General features: G+C 39.5%; 1 protein-coding gene across 2 annotated transcripts; it reads right to left on the bottom strand.

Annotated features, from left to right (window-relative positions):
• Nucleotides 1–1,607: 1,607 nt before the first annotated feature.
• Nucleotides 1,608–23,163, bottom strand: cplx2a (complexin 2a). 2 transcript variants are annotated; one of them, XM_023279910.3, is made up of 4 exons: nucleotides 22,953–23,163; nucleotides 21,372–21,456; nucleotides 5,999–6,177; nucleotides 1,608–3,312 (listed from the first exon to the last, which is right to left on the bottom strand). In XM_023279910.3, exons 2-4 carry the CDS (start codon nucleotides 21,400–21,402, stop codon nucleotides 3,121–3,123), a joined length of 402 nt encoding a protein of 133 aa, XP_023135678.1. In that variant the 5' UTR covers nucleotides 21,403–21,456; nucleotides 22,953–23,163; the 3' UTR covers nucleotides 1,608–3,120. The 2 variants fall into 2 exon arrangements, with proteins under 2 accessions (XP_023135678.1, XP_023135677.1); XM_023279909.3 differs by having other exon boundaries at nucleotides 22,877–23,162.
• Between the last annotated feature and the right edge of the window lie 3,881 nt (nucleotides 23,164–27,044).

Here is a 27,044-nt window from a genome sequence, read left to right as displayed (position 1 = left end):
ATTTACTTAAATGTTAGCTTTTCAATCAAAAAATTATCCAGCAAAACTATCAGAATCTAGCATTGCTGCTTGGCAAAAAAAAACTTCTTGCAGGTGTTTTGCATGCTTGTCCGCCAGTGACGTTCTGAAAATTTTGACCACTGCTCTGTGCAAAATTATTTCAGTTGCAAGATTCAAATCTGGCTCTTGACCTGCCCATTCCTTAACCCCCAACTTCTTCTGTTAGAGCTCGTCTTTAGTGCATTTGCTAGATGCATCATCCTGTTGAAAGGCGTATTTCTTGTTCAACTTTTAAACAAATGACCTCACATTGTCTTCAAGCACTTTTTAGTATGATGCAGAATTTGTTATTGTATCAAGGACTGCAAGCCACCCAGCAGCAGACAAAGAGGCCATAACATTTATGCAACCATGTTTCATAGCTGGGACCAGCTATGCAATACTGACCAAAAAAAAAAAACAGTTGTTTGTCAGTGCTAATTACGTCTACTTCTACTGTGGCCAAATGATGCACATTATTCCAAAGGGCTTACTCTTTGCCTGTATGTTGACTGACAATCTACTTCCTGAAACTCAACCATGCAGGATAAATTTGTGCAATCACATTCTGATTGTAGACTTGTTGCATTTTCACACCAGCAGCTGCACAGTTACCTTCTTTTTTCACCAGATGGTCTGATTTGCTGGGTCAGTGAGTCCTCAAAATGTAAGTCTCTTATAGATAATTTTCCTTACTCTGGAAGGATTTACTTTTTTAAAAAATGGAGAGCTTTTTAAATCTCTTGCAAGACTCATAGACATCCATAACCTTTAAACCTTTTTTACTTATTTCAATCTTGGCCTGATGACACTACACAATAATAACTCAGAGGTTTAAATAACACAGGTTCAGCACAGGTTCAACCTGTCACTTAAGATGGTTCTCTCATTGACATTTAATCCAGAATTTTATGGATTCAAGGTGTGATAAATATATCGAGGTACTTACTTTTTACTTGTGACTAATCTGTTTTTGTTTTCATTTATATTATAAAAACGACTAAAATAGATTGTATTTATTTGTTGTGTAGATAATCTTGCACTGATTCAAAAAGGATCAAGTCTTTGCTATTTATTGTATATCAGCCAATATACGGAGCAATAAACAGGCTACTTACTAACAACTAGTAAGTTGTGTAGTTGTAATCAAATATTTTATAATTTGTGAGTTGATGTACTGCAGGCAAGTTTTTTTTTTTCTATTTTGCTGTTTTGTTTTTAGGGAGGCATGTATTATTGCACTATTTTCTTTTTGCATATTGTGCTATTTAATGGGATTCACAAACTAAACCATTACTCCTTTATGATATAGCAACAGCAAAAAAATCAAATTAATTTTAAGATTTAGCAGCATTTACATGAAATTTCTTGATGGTGTTAAGCTTTAATTTGCTTTTCTTTACATAATGTGAATTTTCTTTTTATATATAATCAGAATTTTCCCTTGATAGTCTGCATCAAAGTTCAATATAAAACAGCCAGATCAAGGATGAAAAGCTTGTGGGCTGTATTACCCGAGTCATTTCTTTTGTTATTATGATATTTTGCAGAAAAAAGAAGATGACACATTTTTAATGTCTGTGAACAAGGTTTTAAGTTTTTATTGAATCTCAGGCAGAAACATACATGATAATCCTTTATTGCTCATGGCATTCGGCATCGCCCATCAGTGGCTCATTCTTACATCTACACCAACAATAGAACCGAATCGAGCATCACTTCACATCAACATTTCTGGCTTTTCTGTGTAACTAAATCTGTCATCAAACTGCAGTATTCACTTCACTGTATTTGTGTGTGTGTTTGAGTGTGTGTGTTGTAGAAAGATGGACTCTTTCGTCACATAATGTCAAATCCAGGCCTGTTGTCCACTCTACAGTTATCACTGCTTATTCAAACACATGCTGTCTATTCACACTGCATCATTCAGTATTCCTTCCCATCTAGTAGATCCTGATAGTAATAGTACATATACTGTAAGTTCTGGTTTTATGGCTGAAAGCTTAAGGTTTTCGCTGTTTAAACAGCTACGCAGTCATTCTTCGTCAAAACAATGAAACAACAAAAAAACAAAACCCTGCAAACCTGTAAATTAAATTTCCTGAATGCATACATATCTTTTTTTATTACTATTATTATTAACGGTTATATCGTCATGGTAGTGAAAACACAGTCAAACTCAGGAGTTATTGCCTTAATATTTTTTGCATGATAAAGAAGAGGAGAAAAGTGGATCGGGGGTTGGGGGCACATAGTCACACAACAAACTCGACCAGACAAATGGCATGCAAGACTTAAGAAGGAGACGCTCTGAACGGGGGAGTAGAAACATTTTTTTCAAACATTATACTACATGAATGTATAACACCTTGATGTTGGCCATTGTGGGATCGTGTAGGGGAGTTACACAATAGGTTTTACAGAGAATGTGTCACATTGTGTGCAAAACGGTTTACATAAATTTCAGACATAGTCAAACGCTAAACAGAAGCTTAGGAGCACACAACAGTAGTCTTTAAATTTTCTTTTTAAAATATGGCTTATCAAGTTATCACTTCTTTTTTTTTTTCCAAGACAGACACAGAATAATATTTCTATATAATATTTATGATTGTTCGCCCACCTTGAGGCTTGTTATGTATTCATTTATTTATGTACAAATAGAGTGAATGTGGTGGACAAAGAGATTATTTTTCTGTACTGCAAGAGAGTTCTGCAGCTATCGCAGAGGAGAGAAAAAGGAGTTTAAAACTTCTCAGACTAGAAGGATAAACCATCTAACATGTGTCTTTAGGCCCTCTGCTTGCTGTTAGCTTCGTAAGTGTAACATCAGTCATGCTAACATTCCCCTTGCCGTTGGATCGGCCTAGCTTAGTCTAATGGCTGCAGTTCGCAGTGTTGGTTTTGATTCATTTCCCCACCGTGAAGCTTTGATTTGTCCAAACACCAAAACACCACACCCGATTTTAACTTCATGTTACGCACTTGCATGTGAATGGAAAGAAACCTGAATAAAGCCAACCATGTAACTGTAGCCTATGAACTAAGCCCGATAATGTTAGCTTTAGCCAGCTAGCTAACCTACTTCTTCAGCATGTCTTGCAGCGGACCTGGCAGGTATTTCATCACCGTGTCCATGATGCTTTCCTCTTCCTCCTCGTCGCCACAGCCAGCCGGCACGGCCTTCTTGGGTCGAGTCAAGCTGCCCTCTGCAGCCTCCTCTGCAGCGGCTGCTGCCTCAGCCTCAGCCACCTCACGCTTTTTCAAGCCATACTGGTGGTCAAACACAGAAACAGAACTTTAAAGTGTGCAAATGCAAAGAAAATGCAGTTGAACAAAAGCATGAAGTTTAAATTTTTTCCCACTGGAAACCATTTAGTTTTGATTTGGGTCCACATCGGCTACCACAATTCTTTGGATCGTCACATGACACTCGCCAATAAAGCTTTTTTCCTATATGTCGTCATAGGAAAAGGAATAACTGTCAAGCATCCCATTCATCTATGCATTTTCTTCCATTTATCCAGAGTCTCTTCAGGTCATTCCAGCCATCCCTCTCCCCAGAAACATTTTGCAGTCCCTCTTGTTGGATCCCAAGGCATTCCCAGGCCAGATGAGATATTCAGTTCCTCCAGCAAATTCTAGATGTACCCTGGGGTCTCTTCCCCATTCGATGTGCCTGGAAAACCTTCAAAGGGACCCAACCAGGAAGCATCCTAATCAAATGCCCAAACCAACAGAGTTGGCTCTTTTCAACATGAAGGAGGGTCATATCTACTCCGAGGTTTCTCTGGATGTCCGAGCTTCTCACTCCATCTCCAAGGCTGGGCCCAGCCACCCTATATAGTAAACTGATTTCAGCTGCTTGTATCCGCAACCACTTCTTTTCTGCAGCTACCCAGACTGTAGGTGAAGGTTACAATGTAGACTTAGTAGCAAGTCAAGAACTTTGCCTTCCAGCTCAGCCTTATCTTTACCATGGCAGTCCAGTATAACAACAGCATTACCGCTGACACTGCACCAGTCCATCTGTTCAGTCACTCATAAAAAAGGGGCCAAGATACTTGAACTCCTTCAGACTAAGAGTGATTCAAAGACCTCAACAAATCAGAAAGCAAGATGTGAACTCAACCAGGACAGGGAGACTTTTGTGGTTGTGGGGAGCCAACAGGAAATCAAGCAGCCGAGATTGGAAGTCTCGAGAATTCAACCATTGACTGTACATGAAAGATTCATGTATTCTCCAGATGTAAAAAGAAAAGCTGATGCTTAAGAGCCTTCTCTGTATTCTCTCTAATGGCCAGCAGGCGGTGACTCCTCTTGCTATGAAGCTATTTTGATTGCACAGAAGTGTATGAGAAAATAATACTACTTCTAACTTGATCCGTTAACCCAGTAAACATTTTTCTAGCAAGTTTACTGTCTCAATTACTAGTTTCAAGATATTTGAATTCAGCTCGATATTCATTTTGTTAATCGTGGTCCCATTTTGAGGAAAAAGGACGGCAAAGCAGGGTATGTTTCAGGGCGGGGCTACCTTGTTACTAACAGGTTGATACTGTATCAGTGTGTCTTTAAGTTTTCAGTCAGATCCATCGCAGTCAAAAATACAAGATGGCAATGGTCAAAGGCCACAAACCAACAGATGGCATCACAGTTACTACGTCAATCTTTTATATATAGTCTGCTACATATTCTCATGCTTTGTTATTTTAAAACATTTTATTCTCACATTTATAAGATTGTATTTCTGGCTGACGCGTCAGATGTCATTTCCTAACAACCAGATTAAACAGCTTTGCACTATTTGCTCTGTCATCTTTGCTGTAGTATGACATGCCTAGTTACTGGCTTCATTTTTCACATTATGTAGCGCAGCGGTATGAAGCTGTAGCGGAACCTGACAGAAACCCTTTGGTAACAAGCACTCTGGGAGTTGTTCTTTGTCCTCCTCGGGGAAAATTTAAGAAGTATAGAGCAGGTGAGGAGCCAAGAGGAGGAATGTTGCTGTTTGTCCCGCTGATTCACAGTATTCCCATCAGACCTGCCCCACCCACAGACTGCCTCACTCTCACTGTCTCTGCAGTGAAGTGGTAACACTGCAGAAGCTGCAGCTCTACAGCCCGATATGGTATGGAGATAGGAGCGCTGTCTGACAATGACCTGACATTAACTGCAGGTGAGCTCAAACCACACACAATACAAACAATGGTAGTGCTGACTTAGAATGCAGAAGTTGGTTTTGGAAGAAATATGAGTCATTAACCTGCAGAATTAGGATAAACCTGGATGATGGCTTCATAAAACATGAATATCTTCAACATTATCTTTATTTGTTTTATTTCTAAATCAGCTCTCTTCCTGAACCACCCGTTTCTGTCAAAAAAAAAACAAAGAAAGATTCATTTTAATTCATTCGGACTCATTCTTTCCATCACCTTTGCACTTCTCTGAGTTCAGCTCCTTCCTGATCAACCACAGTCGTATTTTATACAGTGAGAAAAAGTTAAAAATAGCACAAAAGCAAACAAAATAGTGTCACAATAGTCTATTTCAAACACAGGTGATTTATAAAAACAGCTTTCCTGTCATAAAGCCCAGATATGAAGCCTTTAGAAGCTACGTGAACATCAAAGAACAGGATGGTATCAAAAATCATCAAAAACATCTCGCATGAATGCTACAATATTATCATCTTACAATATGCATCACATTGTAAGATGAACGTGTGGCCGGAGATTATTTTGCTTAATGTTTTTCTTTCTCTTCATTTTTCTTTAGTAGCATTTATTGGATGTAAAGTTGGTCTTAAAAATACGTCTTTACTTTGTTTTAGTTGCTGTTTTACGTACAATGAGTGAAAGATTGGCTCACTGCAGTTCTTATTGTTGGGTTAAAACCAGCATATTTCACTTTGTCAGGAGGATAGAGAGAATGTTGTCCATCATTGCCATCATACCTTATCCCTGATGCCTTGCCTCATGCTTTCCCTCTCAGCCTCCATCTTGGCATATTTGGCCTTCCTCTCCTCCTCCTGCTGCCTCAGAGCCTCCTGTCGCTCCTCCTCTTTCTTCGCTGCATCAGGATCCTCCTCCTTCTCCTCCCCACCCAGCATTTTGCCGACATCAGGAGGGCCTCCTAAGAGAGATAGAGCGACAGAAAAAGAAAGACATGAGACACAATGACAGCTCCACCAGGCCTCTCGGATTGAGATGTCAAACTATCGAATTAGTCTGTGAGACGCAGCAAAGGAAACAAGCCGAGTCAGACACATGACAAGCAGGTAAATTGAATTCTGGGGCTGAAACAGAAAAAGATGAATTTAGAAAAAGGAATTTTATAAGAAATACAGGAGAAACGCTGCTGAGAGCTGTGGTTTTGTGGCAACATCCAATACTGTTTGATGCAAGTCAAGTGCAATGATTTTGGCATTTTTCATTCCAAAGTCAACATATATTTCATTGTTTCACACAGCAGCGTTTTTCGTCAGAAACTCCAAGAAACACTCGTTATTTTATACATATTTCACAATATCGGTTCAGTACATGGTTACATAACCTGCAAGTAAAACTAATGCAATGCATTGTAATGCTCTTTTGTTTTTAACATTTTTTATTGTTAAACTTTCTTGAAATTTCACATTTAACATGCATTGTGTTCTGCCTTGTTTAACTGAGGTCTCTGCACATGTCAGATAACTGCTGGCCTGGTTTTACACACAAATACGTCCAATATGAGCTAATTTGAGACATTTGACCCTCTTAGCACGTGCCTGTTCTGCTACCTGTAAAGCATCAGGATATATATATATATATATATATATATATATATATATATATATATATATATATATATATATATATTGCTGCTTCTTTTAGTCATGGCTATAAAGCTGTGGCTTCCTGGGCCAAAGTTAAATTTTTAGAAACACTCGATGTCTTCACTCCACATTTTTGCATCACCACTCAAACATTTGGACACACCGACTTATTCAGGGCATTTTCTTGTTTGTTTGTTTTCCTCAAACTCAGGTTGTAAACAAGTACGTAAGTGTATTATCTGTAGAGTTCCTCTATCTTTCTGCTTTAATAAGCAGAAACACTGCTATATAGACCCCATACAGTGAATAGACTATGCCCACTAAAAATAAGAAATCACACTATAAACATGCTTTTATTGGACAAATTGCACCCAAACAATTAAACAGAATATTAACTTCGATAAGACATTACCACCATAGGAAATAAAAGTTTTATTTCCCCTGCCCCCTTTAAAATATATAGTTGTTAACTCAACAAAAACATTTTCCTTGCTCTTCTCTTTCCTCAGCCATATATCTTAACATTTTTTAGGGTATTGACCTTAATTCCTAATTTAGTCAGATACATTTCCATAATGAATAATATTGTCATTCCTTCGTATTTAATGCAGTCAGGTAAATTTACATAGTAATACTGTAGGATCCTAACCTAGCTGTTAAAACTAGGCAGGTAAATGTGTATTTTCCATAATTTCCTAGGATTTTAATCCTAATATTTAAATTACTCTGGTAAATTCATATCATAGATAACAATGTAGGGTCTTAACCTTAACATTTAAACGGCATTTAAAGCACTCTTGCTCAATGACATAATGGTCATTTGACTTGGCTAAAAGAACCGTATTCACTCTTAAAAGATGATTGATGCATAGAAGATGCAAACTTCCTTTAAAGTTATTAAAACTTGATGATCTGACCTTGCTGTCCAGTTTGATTTAGGGACCAAATCGTTTTGATATCATAAGTATGGATTACAAATCAGGTTGTGTTTTCACCATCTGAATTTGAAAAGACTAAATCAAGGACCGTGTAGCTGCTATTTCTACAACTTAACACACTGACAGAAAAGAGAGACTGACTAGTAGAAGGATGCTGTATCATCAGTATGGCGCAACAAAAAAGAACAGTGAGAGATGTGAGAGAGTACAAATATGAGATTTGTCTAGTGCACTACAAGGCAAGAGCCCTGGGAAATGTCTTACACAAGCCTGTTTACTGCATCCGTAGAAGTTATACATCCTATAAAATAATGCGTTCTGACAACAAGGCACAAAAAATGCTGAGTCTTTCAAACAGGAATTAGAGGCAACAGTGAAACCTCTCACCAAGCATCATCATTTAAAAAAAAAAAAAAAAGACAAAGAGAAAAGCTTGTGGTCTAAAGGCTTTTGGCAAAGACTGGTGGTGCTAAGCAGTGAGGAGGAGGAAAAACAAAAAGAAAAATGAGAAACAGGGGATATGTTGAGTCAGTATATTTGTGAATATTGTGACAGGACATTACATATTAAGGAAAACAAGAATAGCATGAGGAGAGGGAGAGAATATGTCAAAAATTATTGAGTCCAATTAGCTGAGCTGTTCCAGATAGCAGGATTAGCCAGCAGTTTCTGTGGGACTTAGAGAGATGGTGAGAGATTGGGACAGCTGAAAAGATGAAGAGGGAGGAAAAAATAGAGGGGAAAAGTAGGGGGAGAAGCAGTTAGAAGGAAATGAAAGGCAGAGTGAGGATAGGGTGACGAGGAAATTGATGGGGAGGATGAGAGGCAGGCAGGAGGCATCTGAGGAGAGAAAAACAAGCAACCAAGAGAGAAGAACACTGAACAATCCTTCAGTCTGCAGCTGCCCCCGGTGCTGTTAGTATTTCCAGTCATCAGCATAATAAACACAAACGGTAGCAAAACGCGGCGAGAGATAAAAGACAAGACAGGAGTAGAGATGTGATGAACTGGGTGAGTGCAGGAGCAATGAAGGAGACAAAGAACACACAAAGCAGGAAGTTTTTCAACATTTATACTAGTGATTTCTTCTGTTTTTGTTTGTATCTCACATTAAGCTATGTGAGATCTTCAAAGAAAATGTAACATAGCACAAAGGCAACCTGAGTAACCACAAAAGATCATTTAATGTATTGAGGAAAAAAATGTCATCGAAAAAAAAATTGAATAAATATTCACCCCCTCAGCAACAAAATCACAAAAAAACTACCAAATGGTATTGATAATTGGTTGCAGCAGCACCAGACACACCCAGGCTTTATTACTAACAGCCCTGCTCAATCTAATCACCACATGAACAGAACGTTTCTGAAACATGAGGTTGACTAAAAGGTCTCACCAGCAGCCCATTATGGCAAAATCAAAAGACATGCCAGAAGAGATGAGGAAGAAAGAGATTGAATTACATCAGCCTTGCAAGAGTTGCAAAGCTATTTTTAAGGCACTCGATAGATGCATACTGAGAGATATTGTCCACAAATGAAGAATACCTTGAACAATAGTGAACCTTCCTACAACTGGTTGATCTTACAAAATTCCTCCAACAGCGCCACAACAACCCTTCCAGAAAGTCACAGATGACCTAAGAAAAGGCAAAGAAACAAAAACCAAAGCAAAAGAACCACAGGTCTCACCTCAATAAACATCGGTGTTTATGACTCCAGGATCTGAGATTTTACCACAACACACCTTGATGACCTACAAACCTTTATGGAGATTTCTTGATGGTCTGATGAGCAGAAAGCTGAATTATTTGATGAGGAGTTCTGTTACATCCGGTGTAATTCAAACACAGAATTTCAAAAAACCCCATTATAGCAGGCATGGAGGTGGCAGTATCATGTTGTGGCGATGCTTTTCTGCTTCAGAGTGGCTTGCTGTAATTGAAAAGCGGGTCCATTCATGTATTTCTATATCTCTAGGTTACTTAGTCCCTCACTGTGGTGAAAACAAACTAGATGCTGGCCAAAAATGCAGGAAATGTAAAATTTTGTTCCCTTAAACTGGTTATCATCGTGCCTAAAAGTAATGAAGCAATATAATACAGGACGTCAGCCACTGGAGCTGAGTGTGGAAGCTATTTTGAGATGGTATGGTTGAATAAAGCTTCACAGCTAGTGCTTCGACCTAATTAAAGTTTGTTTACCTAAATATTTGCATATGATGACTTAATATGACTGCAGTTTTACCGGTTTCTGTGCCACATTCTTGTATGATCTGTGCAGGTTTTCTGAGTCATGTTTGTAATAGGTCTTCCACTTAGCAATCGCTTAGTGTCACCTGTAACATTTCACCAACCATTTTAACTTTTGGACTTGTCCAATGCCCATTATGATTGTTGTAAGCTATTCAGATTTAGCTGATGTGTAACGTAGTGTGGACAGAGGGCAATCTGACAGCCCGTACACATGCTTTTGATTTAGGACACTCTGCTCTCTGACAGAAAAGCAAAACATTGGTGCCTAAAAAAACTTAAAATAGGCGCTCTCTGGAAACTGCAGTACACACATTGCTGCAGTGAGGCTACACCCACCTCCACCTGCGTTTAAAACAAGACAAACAAATAGATCAATCACACTAATGAGCCACTTGGATTTAATTGAAAAGGACAAAGGCCGATGAGAAAAAAAACTGACGAAGAACGAAAGAAAGGTAAACTGTAGTATTGCTGTATCAGCATTCAATGAAGAGTGCAGAGAAGCTGACAAAGCAATATCCACCAAACCTCGGTGCGCCATTTTTGCCTCCTACAAGTGTGTATGTATGTATGAGAGAGGAAGATAGTGAAAAGGAGAGGAAGAAATACAGCTAAAGTCCATATAGGCCTACAGGTAATGTCCCTATATATGTGCATGTACACATAAATAATTGCTTAGATCCATTTTAGGGCTGCACGCATGACTTCTTGCACAGCCCATTGCTTGTTTGAATGTACATACACATCACACTATGTGGTCAAATGTTGGCCTGCATGCATGTTCATCTATCGGAATGTGGATGCATATTATGAATGCTAAATATCTTTGACTTTGCATCAGTGGTAACATTTACATACTGATAGCAGCTTATATCCCAGTTAAGTGTTCCTCTTGACATCTTATATGCAAATTTAATCACTAGTCAGCCTGCGTCCATACATACCTACCCTATAGATACAGTTTTATCTTAATTACATTGCTAGGAAACAGGCTGCAGCAAAGTTTATTTCCTGTCAACAGAAATCCAAATTGGGTAAATTAAAAATCAGTGTTAACAACTGGGAACTGGTATATTGCTCACTGATACGCCCTTCATCTCTGACCAGTCAAACAATGAGCGAACACATCCTCATTAAATTTACATGCATCAATATTCTCAGTCGTGTCAGAATCAGATGCATCCAGGCTTCTTGGAGCCAAGGTAAGAGCTTATCTGACACACTGCAAGCAGGATCAGCTTATGAGCCCAGAACCTGAATACGTCCAACAGAATCCATGTAAACACTGCTATTGAATCCCTGTAAGTGGAGCAATGACTCACAACAAGCTAAGCCTCGCTGTCAAATGAATCGTGGCCTAAAAAAAAAAGCCCCTCAGTACCTATTTTAACAACAGTAACCCAAACCAAAACAAACTTGCTCTGGCTTCACGAAATCTTATTAGCACATTCAGATTGTCTCTGTTCAGATGTAAAGAGGATCCTGGGAGACAAAGCTCAGAGTTATATTGAGCTATTATCCCGGCTGTTGCTCTGTGAGCCATTTGCTAGAGATACGACAATGTCCTTTTTAACCAGAATAATTCTATTAAGCCTGCAGTCATCACATGAGCGGTGTGTTTTTTTGTTAAATTTTTTGATTTGAGTGTCTTCACACTTTAGCCCTGCATGTTGTGTACGGTTGTCGTAGTTGTCGTTGAATGACACGGAATGTCGTATAAAAGCTTGTAATGGAAAAATGATGAGTTAGACTTCAACCCTCTTTTGTTGCTTTTGTACGATCCACATCACAGTAAATGAGTGATCCACATGCACTGCTGTTTAGCTGTTGCAACACTGAATATCCTGCACGATCACCTCTGGAATAAAACCAGTGCCTCACCAGCCAGTTTCAACATTTCAAGACATTTTCCTGTGGCAGCTATCTCCTTTAATTTAGGATTTTTCTTCCTTGACACACGGACACTGCCTCACTGCTAGACAAAAAGGTGTCATTCCTCTAAGCCTTTCCTTTGTGAAAGTTCTTGGCTAAGTCTTTGTTAAATCCAAGGTCTGGAGGGAATGTGGGAAAGAAGACTAACCTTAGCTAACTCTCCCAGAGCTTGAACTTTTCACATCAGATAAACAGCGCTCATCTCTCTTTTTTTCCAAAGTTCTCAAGCAAATCCCTCGCTAAGTCCGAAGTGTGGTGGGAAAGCACACGAGCGTGCTGTAGAGATGTAGGTTTGGCCTTCAGGACAGGAAACCCGGCCTCAACACAGCTTATTTACTTTAAATTGGCAGTACAGGAGAACAAAGTGTGTTCACTGTTATTTTTCTCCTCACTAATTGGTGGCAGTTATGCTTTGAGTCAACTTCAATTTCCCTCAGGTGGAAAGGCTTTGCACAGTGTATCAGACAGGATTTACAGTGAGACTGCTTTGTTTTCTTGTTGGGATGTTAAGTTCAGTGGTACCACGGTGGCCTCTTCACCTACAGTTTAAAGTGTACTGCTTTATGCATGTACTTTTATATTTGAAAGGCTTCTGCTGGTGTGGTTTTTTTTTTTTTTTCAAATCTGATTTATTCTGAAGGTTTCACAGAAAAACAACATCAGTGGCACAAATCCTGCCTCTTGTCTCCTTATGATTCTAATTAATATTTCTGCTTTCACTAAGCTTTTAGCATGAGTAGTACTATAATACCCAGTTACTAATAATAACTTCTAAGTATTTCTTTTTTCTTTTTGTAACAATGACTCTTCCTTGCTAATTTCTTGTAAGCAGATGGTGTTGGCATTTTTTAAAAAAAGGGAATTCCTTTGTGTCAGATCCATGCATTTCACAAATAAATTACATATTTGAACACTGGAGAGCCATTCTCCTGGTCTTGGATTTAAATGTGTGAACAGCATACATTTTTCTTCAACAGAATTTCAATGCAGAGCAGCATTATTTTACCTCTAGCATGCAGAACACCTACTGTACAAGAGAAATGACCAACCAGGAAGGAGGGGAGCAATTTTGCACCTCTTGAACACTCTAAGTTCCCTCATAAAAGTTTGATATCGACCACAGCTGCTGCAAAGGAAAGTTTCTGACAAGACGTCATGAAGAAGTCTCATCATCAGAGTGGCTTCCAGTATCTGTGAGGACACCCAATTTTTTGACAGATCCTGCAGCACAGATGGTTTCCTGAATTTTTTTTTATTGTTTGTTGGCAGCAATTTGTTCCATGTCTGTGTCACCGCCGTCAGACAAATCCTCTCATTGTTTCTTATTGTAGCCCAATACTTGCTGACACCTCCACATTAAGCTACATTGTGTCTCACAGAGAGGAGAAAGCTTCTGTCGGGGAGAACTGCTGTGTCTGTGGTTTTGCCACCAGTTTAATATGCATTATCGAGCGAATAAGACAGATGTCTGTCCAGCAGCCATCAGCTCTTGTCATTGCTCCGATGAGATGTACAGCACTCCTGTCTAAATATCAGGTTTTAAGGTGTGCATGTGTTGTTTATTATACATATTTGCAATTTTCACATCATGTGTAGAAATTACTGATAAATACCTCCAGACTGGTGGGGTGTTAAAGCTGTGAAATTCTAGAAAAGTCATTATTGTAGTCATTTAGTCATTTAATGTAGGCTTTTATTACACTACTAGTAATGGGTTTCAGGGTTTCTGTTAATTGATCCATCTGTCAAACACCAAAGGCCAATCTGAAGTGATTTTGGCACATTGCGTCTTAATCTTCTTCCTATAGCCAACCATTATATCAGTATGTACAGACATGCCTCCATCATGTGGTTTAATCCAGTCGTGTTGTTGTCTCACACGATAAACATTACACTTCTCCTCCATTGCTGATTCTCATTCATCCAACACACTGCAGAGATTTTCAACCTTTAGTGGTCATTAGTTGGCTTTAAGCTTTTAGTCTTGTTTCTGACCACATAATTTAATAGTTTTATCTGCACATCTAGTAAGAAAATCATTGGAGTCTGATAGTGTGACCATGTGGACGGATATTGTCAATGCAACAGCACTGACAATAAACACGACCCAATCGTGAAGCTTTCCAGGTGTGTAGCTGGGATTAAAATGAGGGCAGAGATGCAATAATGCATCAGTTGCCATCAAATACTCAATGGTTGCAACATTACTAATGTTGAGGAGCATCACGACTGGTGTGTCGTCTCCAAGCGCAACACAGTCTCCAGTTAAAGGTGCACTAGGTTGTTTTAATCCAATACTTCTGTCAAATACTGCAGATATCTCTTAAGACCTAGCTCACCATTCTGTGTGTGAATTGATAAACAATTGTGTTCATACAGACCGCTGACTGTGTAAATGGGGAGACAAACAAAGTAGTTCGGAACAATCCACACATCACAATTCGAGCATATCCTGTTTATATTCCCACTTGCGCACATATGTCTACTTTGTCTCAATAAAGGCTACTTAGAGTTGTATAATCAAAGATATACATGTTTTTTTCTTGCATCAAGGAAATGAAGTGATTCACTGAAAATGTACATCCTTTAACTGCAGTATGTGTTTAATGTATAAAAGAAGGTCATCAATGCATAGTTGCAGCACAAATTGCCTCTCCTTTCTCTGAATTTCCTTTTCTCCCTCAGTCGCTCTGTCACTGACTTTGATGGCTGAATGCATTATTTGCTGAATCTGGACGTCCTGTCACACACACACACACACATGCAGTCATACACACACATTTTGCACTCTAGCAGGCGCTCAAGGTCAGCTTTTACAATTGAATTTGATGTGCTGGAGTGACTCGCAAGAAGACTGTGGAATTGTGTGCGTGTGTGTGTGTGTGTGTGTGTGTGTGTGTGTGTGTGTGTGTGTGTGTGTGTGTGTGTGTGTGTGTGTGTGTGTGTGTGTGTGTGTGTGTGTGTGTGTGTGTGTGTGTGTGTGTGTGTGTGTGTGTGTGTGTGTGTGTGTGTGTGTGTGTTTGTGAGTGTGTGTTTGTGAGAGCATTAGGCCTCTGCACCAGTCAAGAGATGAAGACCTGATTCCCTCAGCCAATCACATTAGAGTGCTGCTAAACGTGATTATCTGGACTCTGTGGAGATGGGGTGAAGGAGGAACATCTCAAGGTGTCTCCTGTTTTCATTTCACCTCAAATAACACAGCTTTGTCACATTTAACCGCTGAAGATGTCATCCATTACTGGGAGCTGATGTACTGGCTGCCACTTTGTTTAGCCCCGCATGCTGACATAGGATCGAGTGTATGTTGAATTAGATGAAAGGATCAATAATTAATGATTAGCAGGTTAAGGTTTTTGGGAGCACAAGTGTGGTAAAACACATGGGAGCTGTAGTAGCTCAATGACAACAGGAGCAGAGTCCTGTGGTTTTTCTGCAAATGGCTCAAACCTCCTCGAACAGTCTTTGTTCGGGACTATTTTTAGCTCTGGATTAATACACATTTTGTGCACGAGTTAGTATTTCAAGCAGCTGTATGTGGGACTGAAAATAAACTACAGTGCTCAAATTCATTGGAATAAAGCGGCTCTGTTTTTAAATAGTTATTGGACAGCAATGGACAGCCACAGCACAGATGATTAAGCTATATCAAGCTTTGGCCACACAGACAATTCTTGTTAGTAGGAATGTTGGTTGTGGTTTTTTAATTGGCTTTGTTGACATTCTTTGATCCTCTAATTTCTTGACAAGCTGCTTCCACAGCTTAACTATAAATATATATATATATATATATATATATATATATATATATATATATATATATATATATATATATATATATATATATATATATGTCATCTGACAGGGTTTGTATTGAGATGTCCTGTTGTTAGCATAAACAGAAGAATTCTAATTTGAATATATTCTCTTTTTACTGCTGTCATAAGCTATTTGAAGTATGCTTAGCACATTAAGCTGTAAAAAAATGCCATAAAATGTTGATTTGCATTTTCATTTACATACTTGACAATAACTCATATAAGAAAAAGCACACAAAGGAACCCTTTAACAGGAAAATAAAGCTCATCATACAATTGGCTGATTTATTTTGATATAGTTAGTTAGTTGTAAAAATTATTAACAGGCATCATCTCACACCAATTACCAATGAAGTTGTCCTGTCAGCCTTTGCCAGTCAATCAAAAGTACATTTCCTTCACATATTAGAAAAGTGCTAACTTTCTATTTGTTAAATGACAAACAAAAAAAAAACATCAATCTAACAGTTATCCTCCCAGCTGGATACATTGTTACATAAATGTAAAATTCAGTAGAAAGACAAGAGGGGATTTCTCTGGGGACATATTATTCCCATGATTATACTTGTGTCTCAAAATTGCCGTTTCATATTGATGTATTGATGCTTACTGCATGATTATGCAAAACCAATCAGACATAATATTAAGCTTAAATGTCTCTGAATTTGGTGGGTAAATTTTAACCACTGACTTGCTGGCTGCACCACTGACATTTTTGCTGATACTGTCACGATGTGGCTGCTGCCGCCTGAGGCCTCCAGAGTGTGATTGAGCTCCAGGCCTTGGCGCTAAATGACTGGCTCACTTAACGGCCCACTATTCTGTCAAACCAACCAAAAGTGTTCGGAGTTGTAAAGTGCTGAGTCAGCACCGAGGCACTCAGGCACAGAAGCATTTATTTAAGCATGAATTTAAAGTTGGGTGTTAAAAGCTGTGTGTGCGGCGGTTACGTGGCTCCCAAACAACAACAACACGGCTCTGTTGATTAATAATAATGTCTAACTGCAGAATGAAGCACAAATTAATCATTTTTGTTCCCTGGGGAAACATTTCAGGAACCTGTGGACTCCTAAACGGTAGAACAGGGAGCTCAAAGTAATGTATATGTCAGAACTGCTTCATCTAAAAGTTAAGTTCAATATTAGTTTGGGTTTAATGGAAGTACTTTAATCAGCAGTATTCAGTCTGGATCTCTGTTTATGTGGGATGGGTTTATTTATAGGGTTTATTACAAAAGACATTCAAAGAGCCTCAGCTTCCAAACTCCTCAGATCCCAACCGACTGTGCATCCATGGGCTAAGCCAAAACAAGCCAAATTCATGGAAGCACCACCAGCGCAACTGCTAATGACATCCTGGTGCCTGACACCACGGGGCAGGATGTACCTATTTACTGCACTTGTTGTTGCTGATGAAGGGTTCACCTTTCCATCTATATTGAGGTGTAGATATCAGGAACATTTAAACAGTGACACATATTAAATACTGGAAGAAATTCTCTACAGTTGTGATGGGATAAAAATGTCCTTATGGGTTAACTGTGGTGTGTTACAGCACTGGGCTGTTGCACTCCATTTCCCCTTCAGTGGGATTAACCTCTTCAGGTCTCTGTATGTAAATTTTTATGTGCGAGTCCTTGCCACTGATTGATAGCCTGTTTCCTATCCTGTCTCTTCCCTCTGCTCACCTGATTGAACCATCACTGCAACACGCTTCAGTCAAGCCACATCCATCTGTACACCTGTGTTTGTCTCTCAGTACAGAGAATTGTGAATTTAAGACACTTGGTTCAAAACAAGACAGGGCAAGAGCAAGTGCTCTTGATTGCGTAAAAGTCATTTTAACTTTGTAAAAACAAAAGAGGTGTTAGACTTGTAGACTTGTTTGTACTTTTGTTCTGGATAGAGTAGGTGAAGTAAGTCCGATTTTGATTTTGAGGCTTTTATTTTCTTAAAAGAGAACATGTAAGTATTTTAACTTCTGGTAGAAGTCCTCCTTTTCTTATATTATTTTCTATTACTTGAGGAGTGTCCTCCACCCTTAGTTCCTCTTTTTTTTTGATCTGTAATATTTACATACGTTCAGTAAAAAAACATTGTCAAGTGTGGTTAAACAGCAGCTATCCGGCTGTTCTTTGTTGCTTTCGTTTCCCCCTAGTCAGCTGGGCTGTAACATATGTGAATATATTGTATATGTCGACAGAAAGCATAAGCAGTTCTTTCATCTACACAATTTTGCACCTCAGGTTTTCGAATCCGCTTCTGACATGTGATATGAGAAGTTCATTAAGTCACTTGTAAGGAAGAAACTTAATTGCACAGCATAAACCATCCAAGTAAAAACACCAAACAAGCTCTTTCATGGTCTCCACACAGCAAAGTAGAAGCATTCTGCAGCCTGCACACACAAACAGCACTAAAGCCATGTGGCTTTTTTTTGGACCAAAGGGCTTTTGTGATGGTTTTGCGAGGGGATTCTGTCTGGGCATCACATGACCTGCAGTTTCGACGGTGGCTATTGCAGCAAATTGCCAGACAGCCCAGCACTATCCAAGCTTCGGATTTTAGCCCTGCTGAATCATCACAGTTAAACATTGCTCTGTTTTCTTCCAAGTATCTGTAACCAAAGAAGCCTTAGAGGATTACTTAATGCACTGGCAGCATCCTCTCTTTCATGAAGACTCTCATCCACACACTCATCGTCTAACATACTCAGCAGAACACTCCGTGACAGGACAGCAAATCCACATCCAAACAAGAGAGAAATAATCACAGGATGGGAAAGAGCAGCGTTATAACAAGCTGTAAGATCTGACCTCTGATAGTTTCAGAGTGAGGATGGAAAAAATGGAGCTTGATGGATTATATTTCTAATCACTGAGGAGAAGGCTGTATAAATTATTTCATTCGGGTTGTAAGAGAATGTTAAGACTAAAGGCGCAGGAACAGCCCAAAACCAGGCGTCAACATGGATATCAGACACTCGTATGTCTCTATAGGCAGACAGCAGCATTTTTTTTAATATTATAGTCATCAAAATGTTTATAAAGTTCCCGTTATTATCTGGGGCTTGTTCACACCAATAGAAATAATATGCTAAAGTAGCATTTTCCTCTACATTCAGGCTTCTCAGTCACACACAAAGGTGATTTTATGTCACTCAAATGGAAATTTCTTCAAAAACATCCTTCAGAGCAAATTTTTATGTTATGTAAAGCTGAGTTTGAAAAATTATGACATCACACCTCAATTTACGCATGTTCATTGTTGCTTTGTGTCACGAGCATGCACCTGAAACAGCAATAATGGCAGATATACTGTACATAACAGTTCATTTGCATTGGGTTAGCACTTAGTTTTAATGCAGAAGGCTCAGAGTCTGCATCTACATCTGCAGTTTAAAGTCCTCAGAAATTACAAAAGGACAAAATTTGTTGGTATTTCACTTATCGTTGATGTTGTGCATGGAGAATTTTTACAAACACTATTAGGGCAAAAAAAGTGTGTGAAGGCACTTTAACATTATCTAATTAGCACTTAACAAAAATTACAGCTGTGGCAGATGACAATAATTAGTAATTAGTTTTGCAAATTCTTGGTGACAAACTACAGTATTGAACACAATGACCTTGTGACCTGTTGATGGAGACTGATGAAACATCAGGGGATCAGAAAAAACGGAACATGAAGTCTGCACCAAATGTTTATGGCAATTTGTCCTATAATTGAGATATTTTATGTGAAAACCAAAGAAAGTCAACTTTATTGCAGTTTTGGAGGCAATTTTGAGGATCAAGACACTCAACAACAGCAGAAATCATCCTCTGGAGACCATGAACATCTGCACTCAATGTCCATGCAATCCATCCAAATGCATCGAGCCACTTGCTGACCAACATTACCAACCCGAGAGGTAATAAAAGCAGATAATAAATTAAAAGCTGGAGACCATATGCTGTTTAATTTTTTTTTTAACTTTATTTGGCATATTTGACAGTGAAGCCTCATTGAATTTGTGGAATGGGACAGGGAAGTTATGGACACGTCATTCTTGGCCACTGACAATGCAGCAAAATGGGTTATATAATATTTCAGTAATATTGACATATTCACTGAGGGGCTCTGGGCTTCGGATCAATAGCTTAGCTGATTAATTATCTGACTAACTGGTTTGTGTCATTATCTGATTATCTTCCCCCCACAGGGAGCCTTGAAGAATTAGTGCACTGTCAGTATTTTTGCTGACATTTCTGTGGAAAGAGGTCACTGTGTTTCAGTCATTGAACATGGACCAGAACCACACGATTTCTTTACAAAACGCACACAGGCACTGAGAGCAAAATGATCACCCCGACGGCCACCAGCATTGATTATTAGTCACGTTCTTTTAAATATATCAAACATCTGCTTTGTTGCATCCTCACTCTCTCGTCTTATCAAAAATCTATATTCGAACACAGGCCTTTCATAATTTATCATGTCTGTAGATGCACTTTACATACACACACTCACTTCTTTACCATATCTATAAAACATCTCTCCAGCATAAGCAGAATAAACCCCCACACTGCCAAATTTACTCCCAAAGTCTTCAGACAGAGTGCGGCCAAACTTATGCGGAGTAAAAACCAGCATCCGAAGCAATGCAGTTGATTTAAGAATTCATAGCGCAGACTCGGGCTATGCAGAACAAGGCAGCACTTGCACCCTCTGCATCCCAATGAGGAGCCGGGACTGTGCTGCAACTCTGCATCCCAACTGTAACTGTCCAACACCTCTGTAACCTGGACAACAGTGGAAAACTCAGCATCACGCACCACTGACCCGTATGTGTGTAACTGCAGCATTATAGCTGCCAGTGCCACTTTAATGCCTTTAACCCTGAAGCTACGGCTGACAAGGAGGATGAATTACAGAGCCATAATGAGGACTAATTAGGGGGCAAATAATAGCTAAGATAATATTCTAAAGGATAATACCTGAAGGCTTTAAAGGACAAAAGTCTTGTGAAAAAAATGTTAGTCATAGCTCTTGGCAAAACAGCCCTTCTCTAGCTCTCTTGCTTGAAAAAGGTAACTCACGCATTAAGCTCAAGCTACAGTAAGGCTGCTGCTGTCCTGAGAAGGTGACATTCTGGAAATGGAAGGGTTTTTTTGACACTATTATAGAACTAGACCTGCTCCTGCTACTGTCCTATTTCATCTGCAGCAGTCCTAACCTCGTCTGCAGAAACCTCTACACTGGTCACAATGTTGTAGTTTAAAAAGAAAAGCAGGAATATAGATCAGTAAAGTATGAACAATATCAAGGACTTTAGCCAAAACACAATGCCCTTTTTAAACAAGTTATTCCCTGAGAGATCTTTAAAAGGTGCCCTGCAGGAGGACGGAGCGACAAAATGTTTAGCTGAAGTCAGTGATTTGGTGCAGGATGGACTATTGCAGCCCCAGCGTCTCCCAATAACTACCCGGTCAGTGCTGGTACAGTGCTGCCGCTACTGCTGCCCAACATCCCCTTTAAATCCTGCACACTGCAGTGCTGTTAAATCAACCTCACGCCAGGCAGACTACTCACCTCCCAGCGCAGCTTTCATTACAAAATTCATGATGAAGCAGTTCTGTGTTCTCTTCCCTCAGTGGTCACGATATCAGGGGCAGACCTGCAGCCAGAGGGGGACAGAATATACAAGCTGTGACTGCATTAGTACTACTGTTGGGACATGCAGCTTCACTACAGGGTGGCAGAGGCAGGACTTTGATGGGATGGGGGAGGATGATGATGATGAGGCTTGATGCGGACAGCATTCAGATGGAGATCTTTGTGTTGGCAAGGATGCACCAAAAACACTTTGCAGCAATCTTCATATACATTTGATAGATTTAATTATATTTTGTGAGTCCTATATATTCACAAAAACAGCCCAGAAGTGAGATTAACTGTATGAGGATAAAAAAAAAGGACAGCTAAACTGGATTGAGACATCTTTACATTAGTGCCACGCAGTGTCCGAAGGCTGGCTGAGACACCTGCGCCCTGGATTTTACAACCACACTCCATCTTGTGTGGATTTGTGCTGATGCTGCCCATCTCGCCTGCGATGTGTCCTCATGGAAAAGACTCCCGGAATCAGAAAAACAGGCGAACAAAGAAGGGTCAAAGATGAGCAAGTGGTGTGGGTCAGTGCACGGGCCTGAGGGAGCATCACGAGAAGACGAGGAAATTTTTATTTTTTTTTTAAAGAAGCTTTGAGTGCATCTGTTTATTGGAGTTTATTCTAGAAACTGTGGCATTTTACTGCAAATATTATCACAACACGAGTCCTGTATTGGGCATTTACAGTGACTCAGGACTAATCAGCAGTAAATTAATATCTGGAAATAGCATTGTTTCTCTAATAAAGTGCTGGAACTTAGTGTTGGACAGACTTTTATGCTTTTAGGTTAATACAGAAAAGATCATTAGAATAAAAATATTCCTAAATAATTCCATTGGATTCACAGGCCCACTTTATTATGACCTTACTGCACTTCATGTTGCTTTTTGTTCTTGCCATCTTTTCCCCACCTGACAGACTCACATGCAGTGCCTCACCCCCCCCCCCCCCCCCCCCCCGACATTGCAGTGCAGCTCTACAAGGGGGAGAGAGAAAAAAAAACCTTCCAGGAAACTTGCGGCACTCATTATTACATCGCTGCTTCATTTACATTCGCACTAAGTCGAATCTGCACCAGCGGATTGCTCCTCTTCCTCATCATCCGCAGCAGCAGCAGCAGCAGCAGCAGCAGCAGCAGCAGCAGAGGCAGCACCTCCGGTTTCTCCTCACATGAACCCTCACAGCGGTGCGGTGCAGCATTTCGCCACAATTACAGTAGTGTACAGTATGGACGGAATGTCACATTATTGCACCTACACGCTTAAACACTGCTTGCATGAGCTTGCACACACGGATTAGGTTTTGTTTCTTTTTTTTTTTAACGCGCATCAGCATCTTTTACCAAGTGCATCCTCAGCATCCCGTCCCGTACAGTACAGTAAAAAGCTGCACATCCCTTATCTCTGCCTATTCGCACATCGTTTACCTTGTTTTGATCCTCTTCCTGCACACACAAAAAAACCACAAAAGCCTCGTCGCAGTGGTAAAAAATAAACACCCACCCGTCTTCTATTCTCCTTCAGCGGAAAGAAACAAAACACAAGTTGTGCGTCTTGAAGGAGGGATCGTGCGTTCCTCTGCGTCTCTCTCTCTCTCTCTCCCTCGCTCAGTTTGCAGACATGCCGGTTGTGTCAGAGCTGCAGCGGCGGAGGAAGAGAGCCTATTCCTGCAGGACGAGGGGAGCGAGCATGCAGAGAGAGGAGAGGAGGGAAGGAAGGAAGGGGAGGGGATGCACACGAATGTTAGACTGCCTGAGGGAAGGTTCTGTGCAGTTTCCAAACTTCAGCTTCAGTACTTGGTGCGAAAACACAGGTGCATGCAGGGAAAAATATCAGATCAGCATTTTGGTAAGCATCGCCTTAATATCCTCACAAATTCTACTTCGACAAGTTTGATTTTGTTGTTCCCCGAAAGAGAAATTTTCCATAGAATCAAGATGGTTGCACTAAAGTCATTAAAAGAAACCATGAACTAGTCAATAAACACTTGCAAACCCAGCTCTGTGATCTATGAAATCCATAGCTCTGGTCTGACGATTCTGTCCCCCAGAATGCCTGCCAGTTTCTTCAAACCTTTTAACTGTTCATTTTCTGTGATGGAATCTTTGTAAGCCATGCATTTTCATCACAAAATCAATCATACATTGAATGTTTTTTCACTGATATATTATCAGTCTTCTGAAAATATGACAAAATCTGCTGTGACAAAAACACGCATAAGCAATTTGAATCATAAGTTCTGGTGACGTAGAAGGTTGTGTTCATCCAGTTTTGTTTTGTTTTTTTTACAGTGGAATGACCTCACACATTCTCATCAGTGATTATGATTGACTACAGCTGCTGATTTCTCTGAGCCAGTTTAAATAGAGTCCACAAACACCACATTTAGAAAGTCTGAGGAAATCAGCACAGATGTGAAATTGTGGACTTGAACAAGTCAGAAAAATCACTTGGGGTCATTTTAAAGCAGCTACTGATCCCAAAACATCTGAGCCAAACACTGTTTGAAAGTATAAGGTGCATAATACAGTTGTGTCAATGCCACAATCAATGAAACACAAGCTATCACCTGCTACTGAGAGACAATTGGTCAGGATGGTCAAGAGTCAACCAAGAATCATAGAATAGAATGTCTGCAATAAATTACAAGCTCCTGGAACACAGGTATCAGTGTCCACAGTCAAGTGTGTTTTACATCACCATGAGCTGGGAGGCTGCCATAAAAGAAGGAAGGTCTTTCTCCAAAAACGGCACCATAAGGCTTGGCTGACATTTGCTGCTGATCACATGAACAAAAACAAGGCCTTGTAGAGGAAAGTTCTGCAGTCAGATGAAAAAACAACTATTTAGCTACAATGACTCGAAATATGTTTGGAGGAGAGGAGGTGAGGCTTTTAACCCCAAGAATACCAAAGCAACCATTAAGCATGGTGGTGGCAGTATTGTAACCTGGAGCTGTTTTGGTGCCAGTGGAACTGGTGATTTACACAATGCAAACAGAATAATAAAAGTGAGGATACCTCCACATTCTTTGGGGAAACCTAAAATCATTAGCCAGAAGGTTGGGTCTTGGATGCAGTTGGGTGTTTCAACAAGACAATCACCTCAAACACACTTAAAAATGGTGAAGAAATTGTTATATTAGTCTAGAATCAAGGTTTCAGACTGGGCTCCCAAAGTCTTGACTTAAAAAGCATTGATAATCTGTGGACTGTGCTGAAGAAACAATTGTCAGAGGGTTAGGGTTAGGGTTAGAAAACCAACCAGTTTAGTTGAACTGCACCATTTCTGTCAAGAGGAGTGGTCAAAGATACAGTCAGAAGCTTGTGGATGGCTAACAAAAGCCGCTATCTGAGGTGAAAATGGCCACGGGACATTTAAGTAGATATAATCATTGCCGTAGATATATTTTTGACCCAGCAGATTTTGTCATACTTCCAGAAGACCTATAATACATCTATGAAAGACTAAAATGCATGATTGCATTTCAATGATTCCATCACATACATAGTCCTTAGAAGTAAACTTAGACATTACTTTGGAAATTGTTAAAAGCAAAATAAGCTCTAAAATTAAACAGTGATGTCTTCAAGAGTGAGAAAAAAACAAATATATTTTATCATTATTATTAATAAGTAAACAGAAGAAACCTAAATCACATTACAAGGTAATTAGTCAATTGTTTTTCGGTGAATTTAGGCTGTCTCAGTGTCTTGTCTCTTCATATAATCCCAGACTGACTACATGATGTTGGGGTTAAAGGCTCTGTGTGGTTAATTCAGTCAGGAATTCCTGTTCCTCTTGTAGCTGATGATAGTTCTTTTTGTCTCTGGCTTCTGCTGCAGAAGGAATCTGGGAACTGATCAGATTCCTTCTCTATAATATTGCAATGATGGATAAGATTCTAAACACACTTTTTATCACAACCTCAAGGTCATTTTGGCACCTTAAGGCTCTGGTTCAATCCTGCCATCTACAAATCAAAGTCAAACCAATGCTCCCCCAAAACATTGCTGAGCAACTCACCTACACCATTATGTTCTCACACCTGGACTACTTCTGTTATGATCTTGGGTTTGGGTTGCTAGTTTTGTTTTACTTCTGTGATCATTCCTGTGTTTTTTTTGTTTGTTTGTTAGTTTTTGTTTTGTAGTTCCTGTGTTTCTCTGATGTCCCTCTGTTTGTCTGAGTTTCATGTCCTTTTTCAGGTACGTCCTGTTTTATTTTGAAATTGCTTTTGCTCATGTGGCGCTTGTCTTTTTACTTCTGTTCTTCTGTCCTTTTCCCTCCCATTTTTTTTACCCTCATTGGTTTCACCTGTGGCTTGTCCATTTAGTTCTCAGTGTATAGTCTCATCTCTCCCTCTGTCTTGATCAGTTTATTTGTTTTTTTGCTTTTGGATTTTCTGTGGGTTTGTATTTCATATATGCCTAGACCTTAGTTTGGACTTTTCTGGGACTCCAGCCATCTTATGCAGTAAGTTGTTGTTTGATTAAAGATTGTTCTTGCTAAACTGCCTGCTGTTTTGAAGTGGCTGTCCTTACCAGGACACTCTGTGACAACTTCAACTCACTGTTCCCTTGCTTTAGCAATACAGCATCAGCCCATTTGCAGTTGATTTAAAACTCAGTAGCAAGACTGCTCAGAAACATCCAGAAACAGATTAACGTTTCATTGTCTTCTTCTGATGTTTTATTTTTGTGCTTTACTTGGAAAGCACCTTGTAACTTAAATTTTAAACTCCATACAGTGGGTTTATCTGCATTTGTTGCAATTTCCTGCAGCTGGACACAGTGTTGATAAAACTGAGTAACAGAGGCTGAACCAGAACAATTAAATAATGAACATAAAACACAAACCATGAGCTTGGAGACGCTAAAACTCTGTAGAGCTGAAGCGCAGAGATGGGTACTCATTTTTCACTAGTTTATTGCTACCAGTGACTCCTTTAACATGACACTTGATGCTCTGTTAATATAAAAATATGGATAAGTGCCACTTTAACAACGGACTGGAAAAACTATTTAGAGAGTAATAACATGTTGGCTTTTTTAAAAAAATTATTGTCTAAAACGTTAATTCTGAAATAATTTTATTCAACCACCATAACTAGTCTCTTCTATCTTAAATCCACTTTCTAAAATCAGAAGTCACAATGATATGGTAGTTATTAAAATAAGAGGCTTGACAGAAAAGAGTTCAGGTTTCTGGCAGGTAATTCCAAGCCCTTGAGATATTTTGAAACCTTTTTATTTAATCTTCAGCTGGCAGACAGGAGAGGTGCTGTAGTGTAATGCCAGCTGTCTCAGTACCGCCTTAAACATGTTTTCTTGGCAAGCTGAAAGATGCTGCAGCAGCACATAAAGAGATGTTACAGGTCAGCGTTAGTCAGCGTTAGAGTTTCCTCATTGCTTCCTAGAAATCACCTGTTCTTTTTATTTACAGTGATATTAGCATATTAATGAACTGAGGGGTCACTTACGACTTAGTGGCAATGTTAGAAATTTAACAGGCAGCTCATGGTCACATTTTTACTCATTGTGTTTTTTTTACTGCAGTATAAAGTTGCACACCTCTATAGTATAACAAAGTTAA

Source organism: Amphiprion ocellaris, chromosome 4, assembly GCF_022539595.1.
Source record: "Amphiprion ocellaris isolate individual 3 ecotype Okinawa chromosome 4, ASM2253959v1, whole genome shotgun sequence".
Taxonomy (NCBI): domain Eukaryota; kingdom Metazoa; phylum Chordata; class Actinopteri; family Pomacentridae; genus Amphiprion; species Amphiprion ocellaris.
The sequence above is the reverse complement of the archived record's forward strand: the minus strand, read 5'-3'. Positions and strand labels throughout refer to the sequence as shown.

Coding starts and splice junctions, on each gene's coding strand:
- cplx2a (XM_023279910.3), bottom strand. CDS start 21,402: ATGAATTTTGTAATGAAAGCTGCGCTGGGAG. Junction 6,178..21,371: donor AATGAAAGCTGCGCTGGGAG/GTGAGTAGTCTG, acceptor TATCTCTCTTAG/GAGGCCCTCCTGATGTCGGC. Junction 3,313..5,998: donor GGCAAGGCATCAGGGATAAG/GTATGATGGCAA, acceptor TTTGACCACCAG/TATGGCTTGAAAAAGCGTGA.